The 25814-nt window shown below is 43.0% G+C and overlaps 1 protein-coding gene across 11 annotated transcripts in view; it reads right to left on the bottom strand.

Moving 5' to 3' along the window:
- Nucleotides 1-25814, bottom strand: part of PPP2R3C (protein phosphatase 2 regulatory subunit B''gamma) — a 45578-nt gene that overhangs the window by 15127 nt on the left and 4637 nt on the right. For 4 of the 11 annotated variants that reach the window (XM_053254636.1, XM_053254700.1, XM_053254646.1 and 1 more), the window contains 4 exons: nucleotides 21059-21151; nucleotides 20549-20676; nucleotides 17494-18271; nucleotides 15781-16689 (listed from right to left, as the gene is read on the bottom strand). In XM_053254636.1, coding sequence (XP_053110611.1) covers nucleotides 16067-16689; nucleotides 17494-18271; nucleotides 20549-20676; nucleotides 21059-21151 — 1622 coding nt within the window. In that variant the 3' untranslated portion in view covers nucleotides 15781-16066. Of the gene's footprint in view, nucleotides 1-4561; nucleotides 4638-4721; nucleotides 4778-5590; nucleotides 5724-8127; nucleotides 8199-10446; nucleotides 10545-13056; nucleotides 13170-13295; nucleotides 13401-15780; nucleotides 16690-17493; nucleotides 18272-20548; nucleotides 20677-21058; nucleotides 21152-25814 lie in introns of those variants that run through there. The other 7 variants (XM_053254678.1, XM_053254625.1, XM_053254689.1 and 4 more) reach the window with 3 other exon arrangements.

Here is a 25814-nt window from a genome sequence, read left to right as displayed (position 1 = left end):
TGTGGAAAAGGCTAATTCAATGCTAGGAATAATTAGGAAGGGGACTGAAAATAAAAATGCGAATATTATAATGCCCTTATATAAATTTATGGAGCGGCTACATCTGGAATACTACGTACAGCTTTGGTCACAGTATCTTAAGAAGGATATTGCAGAACTGGGAAAGGTGCAGAAGAGGGCAACCAAAATGATCAGGGAGTGGGACCCAGAGCACCTTCCTTATGAGGCTAGGCTAGAGCACCTGGGGCTCTTTACTTTGGAAAAGAGGCAACTAAGAGGAGACATGATTGAGGTGTATAAAGTTACGCATGGAGTGGAAAGGGTGGACAGAGAAATTTTTCTCCCTCTCTCACAAGACTAGAACCAGGGGTCACCCCATGAAACTGAAGGTCGGGGAATTCAGGACCAACAAGAGGAAGTACTTTTTTACACAGTGCATAATTAATCTGTGGAATTCTTTGCCAAGGGATGTGGTAATGGTCACCAGCTTGGATGGCTTTAAAAGGGGCTTAGACAGATTCATGGTGGACAGGTCTATCAGTGGCTACTAGTCTGGTAGCTGTAGGCTATCTCCAGCCTCAAAGGCACGATGCCTCTCAATACCAGTTGCAGGGGAGCAACAGCACAAGAGAGGGCATTGTTTGTGGGCTCCCCAGAGCCACTGTGTGAAACAGGATGCTGGACTAGATGGTCCTTGTGCCTGATCCTGCAGGGCTGTTCTTAAAGTAGTTTAAACAGCATGTACTGCCCTACACTTATGAAAATAAATGATTTTGGGTGATGTGCATAAGCAATTGCCTTCAGCTGGTTTGTGAGAAACAGTTTGACAATAGCTGTCCTAAAATATCTGGTTCATAAACAAGTTACCACATGGTGGCAGCACATGGTGGCCACATGCCTTATGTTGCCTATCTCTGATCCTAGAAAAAAGAAATCTATACTAAGTGCTTGTTTGCAAAGAACAGCCAATAAAGGATACCAAGGATACTCAGACAAGCCTATAATGTATACAAACATGGTTGTCTTACACCAAACACACACTGTGGAAGGCAATCTAAACCCCTTTTACAGAGCAACAGGTTTTCCATTTAAATAGGGACCCATGGTATCAGATAAAATAAAACTGAATACAAGCAAGATGGAGGTGCTCATTGTAGGGGCTCAGAATTTGAGAGATGAGTTAGACCTTCCTGCACTAGATGGGGTTACACTCCCCCGGAAGGAGCAGGTACGCAGCTTGGGAGTACTGGACCCAGGCCTAGTTTATCAGGTGGAAGCTATGGTCAGGAGTGCTTTCTATCAGCTTTGGCTGATTCGACAGCTGTGACCATTCTTTGAAGAGGACGACCTCAAAACAGTGGTGCATCAGCTGGTAACCTCCAGGCTTGACTATTGCAATGAGCTCTACGTGAGACTGCCTTTGTATGTTGTTCGGAAACTTTAGTTAGTTCAAAATGTGGCAGCCAGATTGGTCTCTGGGGCAACCCAGAGAGACCATATTATGCCTGTTTTGAAACCGTTGCACTGGCTGCTGATATGTTTCCGGACAAAATACAAACTGCTGGTTATTACCTTTAAAGCCCTGAACGGCTTACATCCGAGTTATCTTAGAGAGTGCCTTCTTCTGCACGATCCCCACTGCACGTTAAGGTCATCTGAAGACATCCGTCTTCAGTTAAAACAGTTTGCTCACCTGTAATTCTTGATCTATGGGATTGGGCGGTGCAAATAACCCGCGTGTTCATGTCTCTCTCTTTCTCCTCCCCCACTTCACTTTTTTACACATCTGTTTTTATGCTTTTGTTAGAAATCCGTAAAGCTAAAGAATGGTCAAGAAGTTCTGAGGTCAAATCCTTGAAAAGAAAATAATTCTCTCTCTAATTACAGTCAATTTGAGGAGCCAGCAATGAGGTATTAACACATTGGCGGTCAAACAGAAACTGAGGAAATGGCACCCCCAACTGCTGACTTCAGCGGAAGCACGGAGCACATGTGAGGCAGAGTGGGTGTCTCGAGGAGCTAACTAATCTACCTGCGAGGTCCCTGCGCAGGTGCAGAACCTATTTGTTATGAATACAACAGATCACGATCCAGATCCACCGGTTCATCTGGTGGCAACTCAGAGGCGGGCCTTCTTTGTAGCTGCTCCTGGGCTGTGGAATGCACTCCCAGCAGAAATCTGTAATCTGAGTTCATTATTGGCCTTCAGGAGAGCCCTTAAGACCTATTTGTTTGGTCGAGCTTTCCAGGGTTTTTAAACTCTTTTTAAACCATAAAGGTTTGGCCTGGTTTTTCAGGGTTTTAAAAACTGTTTTAATAATGGTTTTATGTTGTTTTTACCATTTTTTATTTCAATAGTTAATTGATTTTAGTTTTGTTTTAATGTAAACCGCCCTCAGCCATTTTTGGAAGGGCGGTATAGAAATCAATCAATCAATCAAATAAGGTAAGGTCACATGGGATATCAGCAGGGCTGTGTCCCTTATAAGCTACAGTGCTGAAACCTCTTATAATTTTGAACTGATGACTACTCTTCGTGTCATACAAATTGTAATGGCGATAAACAACCCACCAAACCCCAGGGAATGATGCTTTGTGAGAATGCAGTTCTACAATACCAAGTACCCCCTTGAATTGGTATTTGGAACCAACAATTACTTGCTGTTTTTAATGAGTTTTTTGCGGACAAAATCTCTCATATTCGGGCCAACTTAGATTCAAACTCTACAATTGTTACAGAGTCTGATGCTGAGGTGTCCAGGAGCTCCTCTTATGTGATGATCCTGGATCAGTTTCAGTTCGTGACTCTTGAGGATGTGGACAAGTTGCTTGGAATGGTGCGGCCTACCATCTGTCCTCTTGATCCTTGCCCGACATGGCTTATACTATCTAGCAGGGAGGCTCTTGTAGAGGGCCTGGTAGATATTATAAATGCTTCTATGAGGAAGGGCAGGATGCCTCCATGTCTTAAGGAGGCAATCATTAGACCGCTTCTGAAGAAGCCTGCCTTGGATCCTTCAAATTAAGCAATTACAGACCTATCTCCAACTTTCCATGGCTGGGCAATGTGATTAAGAAAATGGTGGCCTCCTCAACTCCAGGAGGTCTTGGAGGAAACTGATAATCTAGACCCATTTCAAACTGGCATTTCAAACTGGCATTCGGGCAGGCTATGGGATGGAGACTGCCTTGGTTGGCCTGATGGATGATCTCCAATTGGGAATTGACAGAGGGAGTGTGACTCTGTTGGATCTCTTGGTGGCTTTCAATACTATGGACTATAGTATCCTTCTGGAATGTCTGAGGAGAATGGGGGTGGGAGGCACTGCTTTGCAGTGGTTCCGCTCCTACCTCACAGGCAGATTCCAGATGGTGTCTCTTGGAGACTGTTGTTCTTCCAAATCTGAACTTTCCTATGTCCCTCAGGTCTCCATATTGTCTCCGATGTTGTTTAACATCTACATGAAACCGCTGGGAGAGATCATCAGGAGATTTGGTGCAGGGTGTTATCAATATGCTGATGACACCCAAATCTATTTTTCCATGTCAACTTCATCAGGAGAAGGCATAACCTCCCTAAACGCCTGCCTGGAGGCAGTAATGGGCTGGATGAGGGATAACAAACTGAGGCTGAATCCAGATAAGATGGAGGTACTTATGGTGTGGGGTCGGAACTTGGGAGACGATTTTGATCTGCTGATTCTGGATGGGGTCACGCTCCCCCAGAAGGAACAGGTACTTAGTCTGGGGGTGCTTCTGGATCCGAACCTCTCCCTGGTGTCCCAGGGTGAGGTGGTGGCCAGAGGTGCTTTTTATTGGCTTTGGCTGATACTCCAGCTGCATCCGTTTTTTGAGATGAACAACCTCAAAACGGTGGGACATACCACAACGGTGGTATCCTCTAGGCTGGATTACTGCAATGTACTCTATGTGGGGCTGCCTTTGTATGTCGTCCGGAAACTACAGTTGGTTCAGAATGCAGCAGCCAGGTTGGTCTTCGGGTCATCTAGGAGAGACCATATCACTTCTGTGTTGAAAGAACTACACTGGCTGCCGATATGTTTCCATGCAAAATGCGAGGTGCTGGTTATTACCTATAAAGCCCTAAACAGCTTAGGCCCTGGGTATTTCAGAGAACGTTTTTCTTCGTCATGAGTCCTACCGCCTGTTAAGATCATCTGAAAAGGTTCATCTGTGGTTGCCGCCAACTCATTTGGTGGCTGCTTGGGAACGGGCCTTCTCCGTTGCTGCCCCTGGACTTTGGAATGCACTCCCTATTGAAATAAGAGTCTCCCCATCTCTGGCAACTTTTAAAAAGGCACCGAAGACACATTTATTCACCCAGGCTTTTAATTAGATTTATAGTTTTAATATTTTTAATATTGGGTTTTCAATGTTTTCAATGCTTTTAATTGTTAATTGATTTGATGTTTTAAATGATTTTAATTGTAAACTGTCCAGAGACGCAAGTTTTGGGCGGTATAGAAATATTTTAAATAAATAAATAAAATAAAATAAATACAATACAATACATATTTGTGCTCAGATCATGGGAACATACCATAAACTCTCAAGGCAGAAGGAGCAGAAAACCAATTGGTTTCTTGACTTTCTTTAGAAAGTTCTTCATCTCGTAGCTGGATGAGTATGGAAATATTGAGTTAGAGCTCAACAAATGCAACAGGGAATACAAAAACCAAAGTATAAACCAAAATGGCTACCTCTAGTAGGTCATCTAGGAAGCTGCAGGCTAAAATATCCTGTATTTTTATCTTTCCTGGAAGAAGGAAAAACATTAAACTATACATATATATTTAAATAAATGGCTGGAATAACCTTGGGCTGCATCAAAGACTATTTAACTCAACTTATTTCAAGAGGCTCAAATGCGTGCAAAGATTTTAGTAGGGATGAGTCCAAATTGTTTCAGCATCTCTTCGGAGAGGCACCAAAATGCTTCAGCTCACTGTAGCTGGGAATGGTGGGAGTTGTAGTTCAAAAACAGCTGGAGGGCCAAGGTTCCCCACCCCTGCCTTAAAAGGCCCCCGTCGTCCTGCACCGCCCCACAGCAGTACTGTTCAACTGGAAATACCTCCATGCAAGCAGCAGCTTGTAAGTTGCTTTCCCCTTTAAAAGGCTGTGCCGCAGCGACGAGATGTTTCCTCGGCATCTCTCACACGGCGTTGGCACGTAAATGACGTCGCCCGTCACTGTAGCATTTTAAAGGGGAAAGTGGCACAAGCTGCTGCTTGCACAGAGGTATTTCCGGTTGAACAGCGCTGCGGTGGGGCAGCGTGGGGTCGCAGGTGCTTGGAGGATGGGCAGGTAGGATCTGCCCAGTTCCTCTTAAGGGAACCCCTCGCCACCCTTGGGATGGCACCGAAGCATTTTGGTGAACATCCCTAGATTTTAATGGTTAATCAAAACTAGATAAAGGAGAACAGAAGTGTCTCTTTTTAAAAAACCAATGAAGTGACAAAGCCCTGGATATCAGCACTTCAGATAAAACAACAAATAATGCCTTGCTTATTACATAGTATAAGTGAAACTATTTTCTCCCCACTGTCCCCAAAAAGCAACATGCACTTACCTGTTCTGAGAGGATCTAAAAAGAAGAAGAATTTCCTTACTGCAGTGCAGACATAGAATGAGTAAAAGGATTTTTCTAAACCATCCAACTGCGGCAAAGTGGGGATGAGTTCCAGAATATAGTTTTCTAAATCCTGAAAATTTTAAACAAGAAAATATGACAGACTATTCAGGGTGAGTACCCCTTATACGGACTGCTTGGGACCAGCAGTGTTCCGGATTTTGGAGTCTTTTGGAGTCTACTGTACTTTGGAGTCTAGACTTTTGGAGTCTACAGTACAGGGTACAGGTGGAACTCTCAGGAGAGCTTGCAAGAGTTCCAGCAGCGAGCAATAATGACGGCAGCGAGGAGGTGGATGGCTGAAGAAGCGAACAGAGGAGGCGGGAAGCACCGGTGGTGGAGGTGGGTGGACAGCGGCGGGACGGCCTGGCTTGGCCCTGAGGGAGGCGGCGGTGGGATGGCCCTGGCTCTGGGGAAGGCGGCTTGACTAAATTTTTTAAATGAACTGAGGTGTTTGTTTGTTACGGCATGGTGATAGAGGTTAGAGGTTAATTACAGATTATTCCTGTATTTACCCAAAATAAAGAGGCCTCTGAATTCGATGGCCACCTCCTCCCCCCATATTTAACAGGAAAGAACTAGGGGAAACTGCATCTTGGATTCAGGTAAACAGGGTAGCACAACCACCAGCACAAGTGTATGTGTGTGTCATCTGCAACATCTGCCAATCATTTTCTTCTTATCACCTATCCTGGAATTCTGCTATCACAGCATTCTTAATTGTCACCTTGTGAGCTGGATGTGCTCATACAACCTTTTTTAAAAATGCAAGATATAATGAAGGTGTAAGGCAAAATGTCCAACTAGAAGTTGGTTTCTTCTAATCTAATTATATCTATTTTAGTCATTTTTTTTGTACTATACAGCATGTGCACAAATTGAGTACTCCTTGCACAACACACATTTGGGTGGTTCTGCTAGTTTACAGACTTCACAGAGCACTTTAACCACTTCCATCCTTGTGGATGGGACAAGGGCTCTTGTACCAGACCAGGGCTGCTCAGCTTTGGCCCTCCTGCAGATGTTGGCCTAAAACTCCCATAATCCCTAGCTACTGGCCACTGTGGCTGGGGATTATGGGAGTTGTAGTCCAAAAACAGCTAAGGGGCCAAAGTTGAGCAGGCCTGTTCCAGACTAAAGACAACTGTGGATGCTACTCAATAGGCTGGAATGGATGATACTTTCCCCTTGTCCATGGTGCAAGGAGGAAGAGATGGTGTCCACTCCAAATGACACTACACACCCTACATGTCACACCATCTCTTCTTCCCTGATGCACGTGCTATTTGTTGAGAGGCTTTATCTCTCAAGCACAACAGAAGATATACATAAGTTACCAATCAAAGCTTTGTCGAACATGTTATCCTGCTTTGTAAAGAGAGATTAAGATAAACCTTGAATCAGGATTCTCTGGAACTGAACATCAGATATTTATTCCCAGAGAATATAACAACTTGCAAAAGGGTTAGAGCATCATTTACTGATTTTTCTATGTTGAGAAATTTTGTTGAAAAATGGTATATAAATATTTGTTGTCATAGCAGTAGTATAGCTTAGTGGGAGAATACATCCTTTGCATGTAGAAGGTCTACTACTACTACTTATACACTGCTTTTCAACAAAAGTGCTCAAAGCGGTTTACACAGAAAAATCTACACAGTCTGTTTCCTTTGAGCTATCAGGATCAAACTTGGCAAGGTGACTTACTAGGACCCTGTGAGTAACACAGGATACCTGGGGACCCCAACAACCACCCCGCACAGACAGATGGATGGATGTATAGCGGGTAGGCCACAAAACCCTGAACAACGCTGGGTACACTGTGCTAGTAATAAATACATTCCTGGCATCACCTGTTAGAGGGCTAGATAGCAGGTGTTCAGACCCTGGGGAGCTGCTGCCAGTTAGAGTAGATAGTAGCTAGATGGGGTAATGGTTTGACTCAATAATGCTATTCACTCACTTCCCACCAACCCACATCCAGGGAACACGTGAAGAGGGAAATGGGACCATGGCCTGAATGCATGGAAGAGCTATATGAACACACACACACACACACACACACACACACACACACACACCCCACTTCACACTAATGTCCAACACATGGATGTCAGAGCACTTTTCCAGTAGGCATGGTTCTGTTTCCCACTATCATATTTCCTGAATCCATGTGAAGGGAGGGAGACATGAATTCATGCATGTTCAATTTAGGAATGTTGTAAAACAGAAATATGTGAATACTGTCATATTGAACTTGTACTACTACATTACCTTCTCTTTAAAATAACCTAACAATGATAAAATCTTGCTTACCTATAACTTTCCAGGCTAATGTCAACATTAACATAAGCACTCAGTTATCAACTATATCCATGTCACGCTCTCTCTCAAATGAATGCAGTTCAAAACAGCAGAAAGCATATGCTTGGGTCATTTCAGTTGTTCCAGATAAACACATTATATGCATCACTTACTGATTCTCTGAGGTAACCTTGTCCAGCCACATCATACAAACTGAGGCCGATTCTTGTCTGGTACAGCCATACTGTGAAATAAGTATTCAGAAATATATGATGGAATCTGATTTGAGGTAAATGAAGCTTTTGGCAAAACAAAATAAGGTGTGACAACACTTTCAAAGTGGTAAAAGAATAGTACAAATATATTTGTCTCTTTCCATATGCTGGAAATAAGCCTGTTACATGTAATTTATTGAAAAACCAATTATAAAAATCTATAATGTCAAATTCTATGGATCTAAAGCAAAACAAACAAACAAACACCCCACAGTACACCAATTTTGTAAATATGATTTCCTAACCAATCAGAAGACAGCTTATTTAAGACAGAACTACGTGATTGCCAGGAGTCGACACTGACTCGACAGCACAACTTTACCTTTACTTATGCTAATTTATATTCTAATAGTGGAGAGAGAAAAGAGTGCAGTACATGAAGGAAGGAACAGAGAGTATAAAATGATGAGAATACTCCTTAGGGAGGGGCTTTCTAAAAAAGAATCCGAGGAATCCATATTATTCATTTACACAGCACTTTACAAAGAATGAAAAAAATAGTCCATGCCTGAAGAGGTTCACATCTAAACATCAATGCAAGGGAGAATAAACAGGTAGGGGAGGGAAATGGAGACAGAGATAAACAAGTGAAGAATATGCCATTATTTTATTTGCATTTAGGCATCATTACAACAGACTATGGGAACTAGGGGGTTGGGCCAAAGATTTCATAGAAAAGGTGCATTTTTTAAAAGGGAAATCAAGAGGTAAAAGAAGGCTTAACACAGGTGTTTCAGGCGGCAACTCTAATCATAAGGAGAACACCAAGGGAGACAGGGCAGTGCCATTTGAGGGATCAGCACAATTTCAGATAGCCAAGAATGATGGAGCTGGACCGGCAAAGGTCACAGGCAAAGATGTATGGGGACAGAAGAGTGGAGAGATAAGAGGGGGGAAGGTTGTAGAGGCTTTTGAACAAAAGGATATATTTTGATTATTATTAAGCATCTTTTGTCATCAAACAGTAGTACGATAGTACCATCAGTATTAGACAGACCACATTTAAAAAGCGTGACTCAGAACAAGACAGCCCCATAACGATATGTTGTTGCCGAGTGCTCTGCAAAATTTATGGAAGTCACTGGTGCTTATGATGCTCCTTTCAGGAGTCACCTATGTCTAACACAATTGGAATTTAAGCTCTGAACATTGTATGTTAAAGTAATGCCATGCAAGGTCAGGGATAGTAAACTGGCAGCTTATGAGTACAGATAGCATCCTGCATAATTGTCCAGCCCCTTCCCTTTTCTGTGTGAACTTAAAAAAATGAGGACGGGGGAGTGGCACAGAAGCAGGCATGCTGTCACTTTGCAATGGGTTGCCTTCAGAGTGAAGAGATTTTGAACCAAACTACACGGAGACTCTTTTGTAGAATCTTTTGGCCTGCCTGGCACCACTTCCTTCATGAGGAGATGGAGAAAACAAACCACTCAGTCCAAAAGCACTGTGCAAGAGGCCCCCTGCGCCTGACCTGGCACATGCATTCTTCACTGTGGCAGCATGCAGAGAGAGCTCTGCACAGTTGTGGCTAAAAAGCATCCTATTTTCTTACACCATTTGGACAGAATCTTCTATATACATAATTCTCCTGGGTGTGCCTTGGAATGTGCGTCCCAGCACTCAGCTGATTGGCTGGGCAGTGGACGGGCCTGATTGGCTGAGGTGCACCCTGGAGGATTGGTTGCCGCGGCAACAGCATGCCTAGCTGCAGATGCCAGAAGCAGCAGCGGGCCCAACCGCAGAGGCAAGGCCTGGAGGAGGGGGGAGACCAGAAGTGGCGGTGGGGAGGAGAGGCGGCTGGGCCTGGAAGTGGAGACTGGGGCAGAAGGTGGAGGGGGGGGGAGAGGTAACCGCCGGCCCCAAAGAGCGCACAGATGCTCTGTGCGGGGTCGGCTAGTATTTTGTATTTCCTGCCCTTTTTTCTGAATGTTACACAGAAGAGAATTACTGGTACTGAAGGGAATGCCATCTACATATCTCTTTGACTTCTAAGTTTCTAAAAGGAATTGCCTTCTTAGATTTTCATATTTTCCCTTAATATACGGTGGTGAAAAGTATGAACTTTTAGGGGAAAAATGTAATCCGAGATTCTCATTCTCAGTTTCCATGTTCCACAATTCAGTTATGCAAATTCATAGACCCTCTAGCCCCCTGCAAATTCTAGACCTCTAGGTTACTGTCAATACATCACATTATCGTAAGTAAGAAGAAACCTACCTTTTCTCATCACGTAATTGAAGAACTGCATGATAGATATCCTTCCATACGAATCATTGTGAAGTAATTTAGCAAAGACTTTAGCTGTGAAGAACTGCCTGTGAAACAAAAGCAACAATACTGATGACCCCATCTAATTATATTAATTATTCATCTAATAATTCTAATTAATTTAAACATTCTTCTGATAATTATTTTGTGGCAAGAGAAAAGTGGGTTTTCTTGGATTTTTTTTGGTGGAATACTATGAAACCCTGGGAGACCCAACAGGGAAGAGGAAGTACCTATTGCCACTTCCTTTGACTTCCTGGCTAAAACAAAACTAACACTCTTAAAGGAAATCACATTAATTCAACTTATATTCAATAGATGGCTGCTAAAAAAAAAATCTAGCAGAAACAATCCAATACAATTCCCTGTTTGAGCTAAATGTTAATCATCACTAAGGCCATAAACAGTATTTCAGAGGCATATTCTGGTTGAATGTCAATCTTGGCATTCCACAATTCCAGTATCTGTGAACTTGGAGCTACAGAGTAACTTTGTTTAGCAAGCTCTCTCCAAAAGATAAAATTAAGACCTGATTCACATCTGGAATTATATTACTGTGGTAGCAACTAGAAACACAACTGCAGGAAAGCAGTTCCTTATGAAAGCAACTTCCCAAACAGTGCTAGCAATTTCCTTCACCATGCATGTGAAGCAACAGAACCAGATGCCAAGCTGCTTCCCATGAATGGGTTTCCATTCCACATTAAAAAAACCCCAAACCATTTCATGTTCTGTTTCCAATTAACACTGGTGCAATTTGCACCATGAAGAGCCTTGCAGGTGAGTCTGGAAAACCCAATCTGAAATTTGGGTTAAGACAAAATTTAACCCAAATTTTGGGTCATAGCATCTATCTGGCTAAAAAAATGTTGATAAGCTCAACAAGTCATAGGCCTCAGCAAGTATTTAAGTCTTTAACTTCACCAACATTATTCCCAGTTAATCCACTTAATCCATCAACTGATCTTACCTGCTTGAGGCCACCCCTCCGTTTTGATAACAAATTACAAATTTCTAAATTTTCTCCTTATCAAAATGCATCTTCTGCCAAACATAAGTCCACTTTGCTATTTTATTGTGAAAATCACATCTAGAGGTCTAACATCTCCACAAAATTCTTTATTTTACTGTCCATCATGGTACCTTCCCCCAAATCACATGAGCTTTGCAGCAATGCTTTTATTCCTCAGAATTTCATCTTAATGGCCAATAAAGTAAATATTTGAAACTACCTGTACTCTGCCATCAGAGGTGTAGAAAGGGGCAGCTAATTCTTAAGGTACATTTTCCCAGTGTTAAATTGTCTGTTGCACTTGTCAACAACTGAATGTCCTCATGACAGATATGGCCCATGGATGGTTATCACTGGGACCACTTGTCAGCGGCAATCACCACTTCAGCCATCAATTTCCATAGGTGGATTGGTCTATAGCAGGACCAATCCAGGGCTGCACAACTTCATCCTTCAGCTTTCTTTGATTACCACTCCCAGTATCCCTCACTATTGGCTCTTGTGGCTGGGAATCCCCAGTGGGGATGATGGGAATGCTAGTCCAACAACAGCTGGAGAGCCATGGTTGTGCAGCCCTGGTCTACAGATAATGAGATCTATTACAGTTGAGGGAGAAAGTGTATGTGTGAAGAGGGGGCTTACCATCCCTTCTCCTTTCTTCTTTGGAACAAGCTTCTGACATTCTGCCTCAATGAGTCACCAATTGGCAATAATTCATGGTTGGGTTATATTGACTAGCAAAGATCAATTGGCCAAGCACATCAGAGAACCCCTGAAGTTAAGACAAACTCAGGAAAACCTCAGTGCCTCTGAAAGGATTCAGGGGCACAGGGAAAAGTAAACACTCTCCCTGTATGGATGTGAAGGAAGCATTTCTATGTATTTGGCTCATCACTATAACACAGCACTTTAAGTTGGTGTCGACTCTTAGCGACCACATAGATAGATTCTCTCCAGAATGATCTGTCTTCAACTTGGCCTTTAAGGTCTCTCAGTGGTGCATTAATTGCTGTCGTAATTGAGTCCATCAACTTTGCTGTTGGTTGTCGTCTTCTCTTTCCTTCAACTTTTCCCAGTATTATGGGCTTCTCAAGGGAGTTGGGTCTTCGCATAATGTGTCCAAAGTATGATATTTTGAGCCTGGTCATTTGTACCTCGAGTGAGAATTCTGGATTGATTTGTTATATGGTCCATTTGTATGTTTTCTTGGCTGCCCATGGTATCCTAAAGCTTTAATTGTGAATTACTCCAAGAACTCTGCAATACAGCTTTCCAATGTTCCCTCTAAGAGGGATTCCCAGATGTTGTTGACTACAATTCCCATAATCCCCAAGCAAAAGCCATTGCAGCTGGGGATTCTGGAAGTCGTAGTCAACAACATCTGGGGATCCCTGTTAGAAGGAACAGTGCAGCTGTCTAGAAATGTAAACAGGCACACCGAAACAACAACCAAGACCTGAAAACCTGCAATATGATTGTTGGTCCAGGTAACCTAAAAATCTATATAAAAGCAGGCTAGTATAAGCACAGTGAAGAAGGAGCCTTACTTGCATTTTGATCCAGCTTTCTCACCAACTTTCAGGAAGCTTTCATAGTTGATCATTGCTTCATCCCCCATTGTGGGTGGCGTCTGATGCTTGTCCAGCAAAAACCACAAGTTCTTAAAGGAGATTTAGAGTTGATTAGGGAATATCATATAATGGATGATAATATGCTCAGCAGCATATTCTTACATAATCATATGCTTAATTTATCTGAGATTAAGATATTTCCAATATTTTCTTACCTGCAGTTCTTCATTATCTAACAGCTCTCTACTTTTTCTCTGCAAGAAGACTGCTCTAGATTCTTCTCTTAATTTTTGTAATAAAATTTCATCTTCAGCTGGCAGCTATAAAAAAAGAAAGATAAGTCGCTATTTGCAGTGTGATTGAAGCCTACTGAAAAAGAACCCAAAGAAGAGTTCTGGCCAGATACTATACAAATGCATGCAAGCAAAGTTTATGGACACAAAATATGAAGTCTAAGAACATACGAACAGCCCTACTGGATCAGGTGTAAGGCCTATGTAGTCCAGCATCCTGTTTCACACAGTGGCCGGCCAGATGCGCCTGGGGAGCCCACAGGCAAGAGGTGGAGGCACACCCTCTCTCTTGCTGTAGCTCCTCTGCAACTGGTATTGAGAGACAACATGCCTCTTGAGGCTGGTCCATCAGGAATGGGCCACTTCCACTTTCATCAGCAAAGTGTAAGGACAGATCCAAAAATCTGAGTATGAGAGCAGTGTGTGTGTGTGTGTGTGTGTGTGTGTGTGTGTGTGTGTGTGTGTTATCTGCTTGTGTTTTGATGTATACCAACTTGATGTAAACCACCATGAGCCATTTTTAGAAGGGCAGTATATAAATCAAATAAATAAATAAATAAATAAATTTAAATGCTGTTTTTTTATGCTAGCTTAGCAATAGTGATGTCAATCCCAAACACAACCAAACTCTCTACTCTGAATTTAACATGCTTTTATAAACACACACATATACACGTTTTAAACCATATTCTAACATTAATATTTGACAAAAAGAATTGTCTCTCCCCATGAAATGAGCTTGCAAAATGGAAGCAAACCCTTTCAAACCTATCAAAAGTCGACGTCTACAGGTATACATGAAAACATGTTTACATGTTACATTTCTGATGTAGGAATTTTTGCATTGTAGTTAACATTTCCTGTAGCTTTGTTTCCTCTGTTTTTGCTGAACAACTGTTACATTGGAAGTTACAATGGAAAATCTGGAAACATGAGCTAATACATCTCCAGTCGTCATAATCAATGGAGCCTGCAGTGCGCCATGGCTAAAAATAAATATATATATATATAAGGTTCTTGGTGTCATCTGCATTTCGTTATCCCCACCATTGCTTGGCAGTGGCAGTGCAAGACAGATGGCCACAGTGGCAACCGGCATCCAGCAACATGGAGCAGGCTACATGTGCTAAAGTTATACTTGGCCTCTCCTACACATGTGCAGTAGTAATTCCGATTTTTCTGAATCCTTGCAGAGTGAAGCTTATTTTTATGAGACGGATTTCCAAGCAAGGAATCAAAAGGGATAGGTTTTTGATGTCATGTGTGTTTTCCTTGCAGCCATGTATTGCTGAATAAAAGTAAAATGCCGTTTGCAAGCACTGACAAGATGTTCATGGTAGGTCAAATGCTCAAGGCATGTCTAAATATGAGAGAAAATGCTTCAGTAAGTGAAATACTTATACCACCTTAACTCTATATATGGTCTAGATGGTCAGTTATTAAGGGACTCCTGTTTTTAAATTACAACATAAGTTTAAAGTAAAACTATGAACAAGTAGTTCAGTTTTTTAGTTCATACTCTTAGAAGGTGAAAACTGCTGAGAAGGAACCTCAGTAAGAACAGGTACTACATGTTACTAAAATGGGCTCCAGAGATGACAACAGGGAGGTTTTCCTTACCATTCTGAATGACTGATTCTAGGGGATCACAATTTTAAAAATCTGTTTTGACCAGGGCTGCCCTAAAGGCTGGCCACACCCATGCTTTCAATATTTTTACAACTATGCAAATCAACAGCTGTGCAAACTATTAAGTTTTTTTAAATCCCATCTAGTGTGTATTCTTTATACAACATAAGTTCTGATATTTTGTATTTCAAAAGAGTGAATAGGAAGAAAATCTAAAAGTTTAGCATCAACTTAATTTGGGGGTTCTATTGCATCAATGGCTTGGTTCCAAAGATCCCCGTTTATGAGCAGAATGCAATTCTGCATACATGTTGGAAGAGGGTATGGTCACCAGCTCCCCTACCCGTTTCATTACATCCCCTCCCTTTGCATCATATACTCTTCTTAAGGGTTCTTTTGGCAGGGGCAGGAAGGATGGGGCTGACGTGCTAGGAGGGAACAGAAAAAAAATAGTATGCTTGCAGAGGACCTTTTGCTCATGCCCACGAATTTTGGGTTCAAGCCTATCATTTTTAGTTACATACAAGGTTGCAGCGTTTGGATCCTTTTTATGCAACTCCTTGATCAAGAACAGAAGTATGTCTATACTACTCTACATTATTTCAAAAAAATGGGCAACAGATGAATGGCAACGTGTTCTAAATCTAACTGAGGGGAGATATCCAACTTTCCCCAACAATATTGAAGATTTAGGATCAACTTTCTTATATATTTGTACGGCCCACCTATCACATCCATTTGTAGTATTGCCTTGTATTATATAGTATACAATGAAACATTCAGAAAAAATATTTATTGAAGGGGGAAAAAGAAAAAAAATCACAGAATCATTTTACAATCATACAGTAAAAATGACCATTACTTCATAAAGACCTTAAAATGAACAGTAATGCAAGACATAACACTGATTGTATTCAAGTACATTTTAAAAAGTCAGTTAAAAAACAGTGCGGTAAACCAAAAAGGTTGATTGTAGTGCAGAAATAAAGGAGGTAGAACAGAAGGTTGGATAGCACCATTTCCAGAGGCAGACCACCAAAAGAACAAGCTCAACCACACTGCGATTATTCTCTGTGGACTTGCTTCTTGGGGGCACCACCACGCTTCCTTGGTCTCCCTCGCCTTCCCCTTGAAGGCACCCTGAGTGCATGCGAGGCTGGAAGAGGTGCCTGCACTGGGGACGCTGTAGGCACAAAGCCTTCCCAGTGTGATCCCGAAGGGTCAAGACCCTCCCTCTGGGCAGGCACAGAGGAGGGTGTCCTCAATTGGGAAGCTGTGGGGAAAGGTTTTGCTCCTGAAAGGAACTCCATAAAAGTATGTCTAAGTAGACTGAGCTCCTGGCGGAAGCGAACAATCTCAGCATCAGTTCTGTTCACATCCAGAACCTGCTGAGTCCTCTGCTGCTGCCACTCCTCTTGGCGAGCTCGAAGCTCAGCTTCAGTGGCCCGACGTTGTTCTTGCCTTGCCAGCCGCATCTCCCTGATGAGGCTTTTCTGAAATGATCGCTGCTGTTCAAGGAAGAGCCGGAATGTTGTATCCATGGCCTCCCTTCCGGCTCTTATCTCCCCCAGCAGGCGCCCTATGGTTTCCTCCCTGGTCCGGCGTCTTCTAGCTCTCATCTGTGCTATCCTGTTCGCTGTTGCTACTGGTGACCTTGCCACAGGCTGTGGGTCATGACTCGTTCTCCCTGTTTCAAAGAATAAAGGGAAGTATGAAAGTGTTAGTGTCCCCCTGGACATTAAAAACCGTATCTTAATAAGAAGGAGTAACAGTGGGCAAACATAGCAGTAAAAAAATCAAGGGGGGGGGGAATGAGTTGTAAAGATGAGGCAGCTTAGTAGTATCATTATTAACATATGCTTACTGTTTTGACTTACACTAACAATATATCTTTATCATCAGAAAACAGAGGCCAAGTAAATGAGTGTTTACATCCTACAGATTATACATGCAACCAGTCTTTATAACCTCTCTGAAAAGAAAGAGAAGTCCTTTTCTTTGACAAAAGAGAGAGGCTAAAAAAAAAAGAAAATCAATGACAGATTGATAGCAATGTTCTGCTATGGCTTGCAAAGCTCAGCCATTTATTGGAAACAACAATAACAGCTTTGTTTTAATAACAGCTAAATCACAAGTGGCACTTGCATTTTTGACAATCCCTGCCAATCCATGACAAAGTGCTCCTTTTGAAATTATCTTGAAGGATGGAGAGTCAGAAATTAAAACCCAGAGGAACTATGGAACTGCCAGCAAGAATTAGGTCAAGAGCATAACACATTTTCCTACAGAAGTAATATTTGATAGGTTGGGCACGAGGGCAGGAAAGTTTAAAAAGCACAATAGTGGCCAACATCAAATACCATAGTGTAATTAATTGTCCTCTCTTTCAATATATTACTAAGTTAAAAGCCTGAAGCAATGAGAAATAGTAGCTTGATTAGCAGCCATTATTCCCCCAAGGAGAAATGGAACAATGATTAAAAGCACTCACCTATGGGAATTCTGTCATGGATCCCTGTTTTCAACCTCTGTTCTGAATGGCAGGTGGGGGACAATGGTTGTGGAGTTCGAGTAGTGGCAGGCATTAGGATGTCTGGTTCCTGGAAAGCAGATTGCTGATCTTCCTCCAAGGAAGGTGCAATTACCACTGTGCTGGAAGAAGATGAGGAAACAGGCTGCAAGGGTAACTGAAAAGCAGCAGCTTCTTCAAGTTCAGATTCCACCTTGATTTTTAATACCTCCTGCATGGTTTCTGGGGCATCACTGATCCCATCAAAGGTAGCTTCTGCCTCAGAGTCCTCTTCCACCTTCCAAGGAATTTCTGGTATAGGCTCCCAGGACGGTCCTGGTTGAACCATGGTAGTGGAAGGCTGGAGCCTCATTGTTTGACTCATGGAGGAAGGAACACTCTCTGTTTCTCCTCCACATATCTCATCTAGCTCCCTGAAGAAACGGCAGCGAACTGGCATGGCCCCTGCCTTGCCCATAGCATCTTTTGCCTTTCGATATGCTTTGCGGAGGTCCCGGATCCGGTTGTTACATTGGATTCGTGTGCGTAAGAATCCTTCCTCTGCCATCTTCTTGGCTAGGACAGCATAGAGATCACTGTTGGTGGGCATGTTCTGAACCCGGCGCTGGACCAGCAAGGTGTTCCAGTGACCCAAGAGGACTCTGGTCTCCTCATCGGTCCAGGTAGGGCCACGGGGAGCCCGGCCAGAGGATTTGGACTTGCCTGGCTGATCACCCTCCATAACGGTTGGGAATGGTTCCTGGAGAAAAAAGGCAAAGTGGTCTCTGCAGACTGTGTCCAGTGTCAGGGCAGGGATCTGCACCCTAAGTATGAGCGCAAGTCTGCAAAGGGGCAGGATGCAAACAGCCCTGTGCTGCAATGTCACTTCCATAAGAAAAGACAGCAGCATTTTTTTTTCATACCTTTTGCCTTGCAAACCACTTTGAGAACTTTTTTTTGAAAAGTGGCATATAAATGTGAACAATAATGAATATTAACAGAGGAGTCCCACAAATGCCACCATGTTGGATTCAATGAGAAGCGAAAATCCCCAAGAGAACTGCTTAACACATGGAAGTTCTAGACAGATTTTTGCAAAACTTAAGAATCTAGGGCAAACTTCTGAAATTTCCCCTGATGTAACAATGAGGTCATCCTGTTCCCCACAACCACTGAATCATCACAAGATAGACTTCCTTCTCCATGCACATCGTCCACCCGTGCTTCACATACCAAGAGACAAGGAATCATGAGGAACATTGCACAAAAATTAACATGTAACAAATCCAAAGTCTCACCCATACAGAACACCAATGTACTACCCCTTCAGAACACATGTACAGCTGCACTCCATAGAGAAGAAGAGGTGCAGGCAATTGAACAGCAATACTATAATCTTTGACATACAGGTAGGAATGGTGTCTGTTATGGGGTCACTGCTCTGAACTCAGGGAGGGGCTACTGTTTAGTACCGCATGCTTTACACAGAGCTGCTATGCATCCCCGGATCAATCTCCAGCACTGAAGAAATCCTCTTGAAGGATTTCAGGGAGCAGAGTTCTGCCTGAAACCATTAAACTGAGACCAGGAAAGCAACTGCAGATTTAAATAGACAGTACTGGGCTAGATTAATAAATGGTCCAGATCAGTATAGTGTATAATCTATGTACCTACTGTTAAGAATAATCTCCTATTCCTTATTAGCATAGCTGCCTCTCCATTCCATTAATCATTACCAACAGGATTTGTTAATTTTCAAATGAGCAATCTTTACTATATTCAACTTCACCTTTATGAAGATTAATATTTTCTATAACACTCTTTACCCTCAAAAAGGTTTCCAATGAGAGCAGGTGAGGGATGCTGTGTGGCCTCGGGCAAGTCGCCAATGCCTAGTTCTCCCAAAACACCAAATGAGGTAGTAAGCCTTTTCCTAACCCCCAACCCTTCCCATGTTAAAACCAAACGTCACTATGTACTATTTCCAGTGATATATATATTTTTTAACACTGAGAAGCATCCAGTCAAGTGACTCCACATCTGCTGTCTGAGGTAGTGCAATCCAGCAACAGATTTAACACTTCACCTACTGAACTGGGACACAGCACATAGCAAGAGCATGAACTTGAATCCAAATTTCCCCTTTCGCATCAAGCTCTCCAGTCACTAAATTAAACAGGCTGTGTTTTGATTGAATTTGTCTATGAGAGCATCACTAGCTATTTTAAAGTATGCTTTGTTACTGCTAGATATGCAGTGAAGAGATTCGTTTCACTAAGCAGTCAAACACCAGGAACTGGGCAGCTCACAAACATACATTGTTATTTAAAAGTAGCAATGGAAGAATTCCATGTGAGGAAATGGCTACATATCAGCCAAGGCAACACTATGTGTGTTGGCTCAAGTGGCCACACTGCCCTGTGACATTACCACATCAAGCAATGTGGGCAACTTGGCCAAGTTTACTGGTGAGTTTCAGCAAGCCTCACTTAGATTCCATAACAATAGAAATTGATGAGAGCAATACAGCTTGGTGGGCATGATTCAGCTTTAGCTGGGGAACTCATCAGTCCCTTGCTTGGCCTAAGAGTAGAAAATTATTATCCTTCCCCTCTTACTCCAGAATGAGTAGACTGAAATGGTAAAACATTGCTTCTGCCTACGAATAATATGAGTGTGTCTAAAATCTAGTTGTAGGCACTGTATCATTTGTGCCAATCTGTTTCAAATCAGTACTTCTGCACACACAAAATAGGTCTAGTGCTTTAATTCGGGGGAGGGATTCCTTCCCTTAGTCCTCTAGGCTGTTTTTATAAAAAGGAACTTACATTGAAAGGGATCAATTTATTCTTGTATTCTTTGAAAGCCAACACAATTCTAATTCCACATCAGCTAAGAATTGGTTTTGGAGCTATGGGCTCACCATTCATTCTCCTAGTACTGTAATGTAAAACTGGCCAAACTGCTCTACTGGATAAAATACATTACTATTTTTAAAACAGAAATTGTTTAAAGTAAGACCAAAAACACCACTTACCCTATAATAAAATCGTGGTATGTTCATATAGGAGGTAGTCGCATTTTTTCTTCCACCTTTCCATTCCAAGTAATACTTGGTAAACAGCTCCATCTCTTCATCTTTCAGCTCTTGGTCAGTCCGTTTAGCTAGTTAACACAAGACAAAATGTGTCACATTTTACTAACAGATTTTAATAAAACCAGCTTCAATTTATTACTGCAGTTGCATAATTATTCTAGAGACTTGCAGTCAAATGATCTGGACAATTGTTCCAAATCAATATGTGAGATTTATTTCACTCACTCACTAAAACATTTCTGGCTTCCCTGTCCAATGAGCTCTCAGTCTCTAAAGCTCCTTTGTCTGTAAAAACCCTTCCTGTTAACATCCCCTCCTGGCCGCAGGTCCCATGAGAGATTTCCCCCACAAGCTGACCTTTCACTTGCCCTACATACGTTGGGTTAATTGTTATTAATCTAGAGATGTACATTTGGGGCAGTGTAAAATATGTTAAACAAACAAACAAACCTTTCCCAGAGCAATTTAGAATGTTTGAATGTTCTGTGACAGCACAACTGCTGAGCGAATGAACTGATGGGGATTGCAGGTGATCACCAGTTTCTAGGGCAGAATGATACAATACATCCATATACATGTAAAAAAAAGTCTGATGGCTTCTTGGAGAAACAAATACACATTTGGAGGTGGTGATGGGAGAGTGTCTTGGGGGAGGTTGGAGCAGAGAAGAGCAGGCAGGCAAAGGGTTAAACCCACCCCACCCCCATTGCTACTTCTCTGCTACAAAACCCTCTCCTGAAGTTGCAGTTCCTAGGAAAGAAGCAACCATAGAAATTTTATGTGTGTACATTTAACATGAGGTTAGGCCTCTAGTCTATTTTAGAACTACAATATCAGGCTCTGCATTATAGTGAGACTATAATATGGCTCCAATGGACCTAACAAGCTAACCAATAAGATAAACTAGCTTAACCTGCGCAGAGCATCTGCATGCTAGCACCCGATTGCTCCCTTCACCCCCTGCCACAGCCCCTCTCACCTCAGAGATCTCCCCACCCTCACCTGAGCTGCACTCCTGCTCCTACTCCTCCATCCCATTGCTTCCATCTCCCTCACCTCTCTTCGTCACAGCTGAAGAGTTACTGATGCCTATTGGCCAAGCTGCAGCCTCCTATGCCCAGAGACCTCCCCACCCGAGCCCTGTTCCTGCTCCTCCCCACAGGAGCAGGCACAGCAGAGGTTGACCAGGCCCTTCCTCGCTGCCGCCGTCATGGCTGCTTGCTTCCCTCAGGTCGCTGACAGGCCCAGGCCCGTCCCTTGCCTGCCTGCCTCCCTCTGCCAATGGCCTCAGTAGCCCCAAACAGCAGCAGTGGCTGACTGGACCCTTCCTTGCTGGCGGTGCCATCATGGCCGCTCATTCCCCTCAGGCTGCTGACAGACTCCGGCCCATCCCTCGCCGTTCTTTCTGTCTCTCTTCCCCTCTCTTCTTTTTCTCTCTCCTCCACTCACTCTTCCTTCCCCCTCCCTTCAAGTTCTCTCTCTCTATCTATCTGTCCCTCCCTGAGTTAACAGATCTTGTTCCCTCATCTAATTCACACAACGGCAGCCTCCTTCTCCTGAAGAGACTCTTTCGTCCCTCACAACCCCTCTCTTCACAGACCCCTGCCTGCTATCCCTTATTCATTCATTCCTCTCCTCTACATTCAAGAACATCTTCTGACCAGTAATAGTTGCATTCCAACTGACCTAACCATCACAGGCTCCTCCTACTTATTTGCATATGGAATACCCACTGCCCAATCACCATGGTGCTTCTGCTCTCACAGGCTCCTGCTCCCTATCTGCATGTGGAATCCACACTGCCCAGTCAGGTGTTTCTGCTTGTGAACTCTCGTGAGAGCTGCCATGCACAAGATTAGCCACGGGTATGCCTTAGATAATTAAATATATAGATTATTGAAACACATGACTGCTGAAACTGAGGAATTAGGAAAAGAAACAGTTACAACTGTTAGAACAAGAGATATAGTTTAAGGCACTATTCTTTTTGCTTAGGGCCGCTCCCATCAACCCTAAGCACGGCTCCCTGACTAATCATTTATTGGGCCTGCATGAAGTTTTGACCAAAGCTGAATACTTTGCAATGTTCCCCTCACACCATGCAGGGACTATCATACCCATATCATGCAGTGCTATGCTTTGCCCAGCATGGGGGGGGGCTCCTTTAAAGGGAAATGGAGTCCTCTTGAGCCCCTACATTATGCAGAGATCAGCACAGTGCGAAATGGCTCCAACATTAAAGGTTTTTTGTTTTGCCAAAGTTGTCCCCGCTTGAAAAAATAATAGTGAATATCACTGGTTTAGGGAATACTAAAAAGATACAAGCATAATAAAGAAGGTACAAAGCAAAAATAAAAACAGTGCTACTATATTCTTGGGTGACAAGCTTTCTGTGAAACCTCAACTTATGCACTGTCTACAACAAGGATGGCCAACTTTAATTACTTTTCTAATAAACCCACAAGAGGCAAAGAATATTGCGTACAGTTCTGGTTGCCTCACCTTAAAAAGGATATAGTAGAGCTGGAAAAGGTGCAGAGATGTGGGATGCATGATAAGGGTGGTGCTGAGACTCCCCTATGAGGGAAGACTAGCAAGGAAACGGGACAATTCATACTTGCTACCACAAGACCTCCCCCCACCCCTACTCCTGACTACAATGTTTTGGCTTTGTTAGTTTAGAAAGAAGGCAGGTAATGGGCAGGGGGGACATGATAGAGGTATATAAAATTATGCATAGTGTGGATCAAGTGAAGTTTTTCTCCCTGTCTCAAAATACTAGAATCCATTGAAGCTAAATGCAGGGAGATCCAGGACAGATAAAAGATAATACTTCTTTGTGTATGTGTAGTTAAACTATGGAATTCACTGTTGCCAAATGTGGTAATTACCACCATTCTAGATGGGTTTAAAATGGGATTAGATAAATTCATGGAAGATGGGGCTTTTAATGGTTAATAGTCTGGATAGCTGTACATTTCCATCAGGATTATGGGGCATGGCCCTGAACACCAGGTCCTAGCGAATTTCAATGGGAGGGACCACTGCCCTCTCACCCCTACTTGCGGGCTTCCCAGATGCACCTGGCTGGCCACTGCATGGAGCAGGATGCTGAACTAGATGGGACTTTGGCCTTAACCAGCAGGGCTTTTCTTATGTTCTTGTGTTCCAATCTTGTGGGACCTGCTTGTGCCAAAATTTGGAGTGAAAACCCCGTGTCTTCAAAAGCTATGTAGGCTACCTCAAAAATCCTTTTCAACTATGATTATAAGGGGCACACACGGCACGCACACACACGGCACGCACACACACGGCACGCACACACACGGCACGCACACACACGGCACGCACACACACGGCACGCACACACACGGCACGCACACACACGGCACGCACACACACGGCACGCACACACACGGCACGCACACACACGGCACGCACACACACGGCACGCACACACACGGCACGCACACACACGGCACGCACACACACGGCACGCACACACACGGCACGCACACACACTTATTTGTTTGTAAGGATGCACAATGTTCTGCACAAATTTTATATAAAAATTATGTATGAATAATTTAAGAAGAATTTTCTATTTATTTACACATTGACAGCGGTGAACATGGTGCTTTACAAAGAATGAGAGAACAGGTTCCTGCCCCAAGGGGCTTACAATCTAGGAAATAGCACAAAAGGAGGAAGAGGAAAGGGAAGGGAAGGAGACAGGGGAATAATATATTCTCCTAAACAGGGGAAGAATATAGCTTTGTTCATCAAGTCTTCTAAAAATTAGGGATGCTCTACTTGAGCACAGCATCCCGAGAGCATCTGAATGCAAGAGTGTGCCTGAAGCTCCACCCCTGCTGTCCATGGTTACAGTGTTTGTCTGCAAAGATTATACCCATGAACAGACTCTTTGCATAAGCAGAATGCTGGGGCACCCCAGCGTTCTCAAGTCATTGGAAGAATCTGTGCACAAATACAATGTTCATCTCTGTAGATAAACACTGTAACTGTGAACGATGTGGGGGGGGGTGCGCATGCACTTCTGAGCATGTCACCACAGGGGCAGGGCTTCAGAACACACTCTTGGGGGACAATATATGCGATAAAGTGTTATAACAACAAGAGAGGCTGGGCGTAAACTATCTATCTATCTATCTGATTTCTATACTGCCCTTCCAAAAATGGCTCAGGGTGGTTTACACAGAGAAATAATAAACAAATAAGATGGCTCCCTGTCCTCAAAGGGCTCACAATCTAAAAAAATTGTGGTAGTTACTATATTTAGCTTTATTTACAGCAGGGCATGGAGACTGGGGGTTGTGCCAAAGACTACATAGAAGAGACAGATTTTAGGTTTTGACCTAATCAAGGCCCTAATCATTTTTGATATCCTAGATGAAGAGTGATTAGAATTGGGAATATGTGCCATAATTCCACTCTCATCACCCTATGTTTAGGAGGATCTGATCACCTGGAAATTACACAAATGGACGGGGCTAAGTAAGATCCCGGGAAAGCACTTCCTCTGGTGTGCATCAACTTAGCACAGGATGGGAGAGGTAGATGTGGCTCCAGCCCTGTACCTGGTTGACACTAGAGGAGCAGGTTCCTATTCACTTAGTTCCAAACCTCAGCAATTACTGCTCTAAGACAATTGTACTATAGTGTGAGTCTGCTGAGGTCCAGACCTAAATGAGCAGAAAGCTATTCATCTACTCCCCAAACTCAGCAGTCTTGTGTTGTTGTTCTATGGAGCCAGTTGTTTATCCCCAGGCCTCATGATTCCTTATAGGTCCTGGACTTGTCTTACTTAGTATTAAGTACAGTAAATCATGAGGAATTCAGAATATTGCTTGGAAACCTGTTTCATTATCTGACTAGTGGTATAAACTCTACCACTAATTGGTAATGCCTACACAAGTCACAGTAGGTTCTTATATCTGTGTGCTAAAGGAACCCCTCCAGCAGCAGCTGGAAAGAAAAGGCTTTGAGAGACAAGAGGTCAGATGGAAGCTTTCGTTACTGGGGCTCACAAATATGTTGAAAGGTAGGCTGTTGTATGCTGGATACATTTTAACAACTTTTATATACAACTTTGTTTTCTTCATGTAAGTCCAGATTTTTGTTAGATTCATCCAGGAACCCAAAAGTGAAGTTTACCAGGGTTTTACACAGGTACATTTTGACAGTC

The sequence above is a fragment of the Hemicordylus capensis genome, chromosome 1, assembly GCF_027244095.1.
Source record: "Hemicordylus capensis ecotype Gifberg chromosome 1, rHemCap1.1.pri, whole genome shotgun sequence".
Classification (NCBI taxonomy): Eukaryota; Metazoa; Chordata; class Lepidosauria; order Squamata; family Cordylidae; genus Hemicordylus; species Hemicordylus capensis.
The sequence above is the reverse complement of the archived record's forward strand: the minus strand, read 5'-3'. Positions and strand labels throughout refer to the sequence as shown.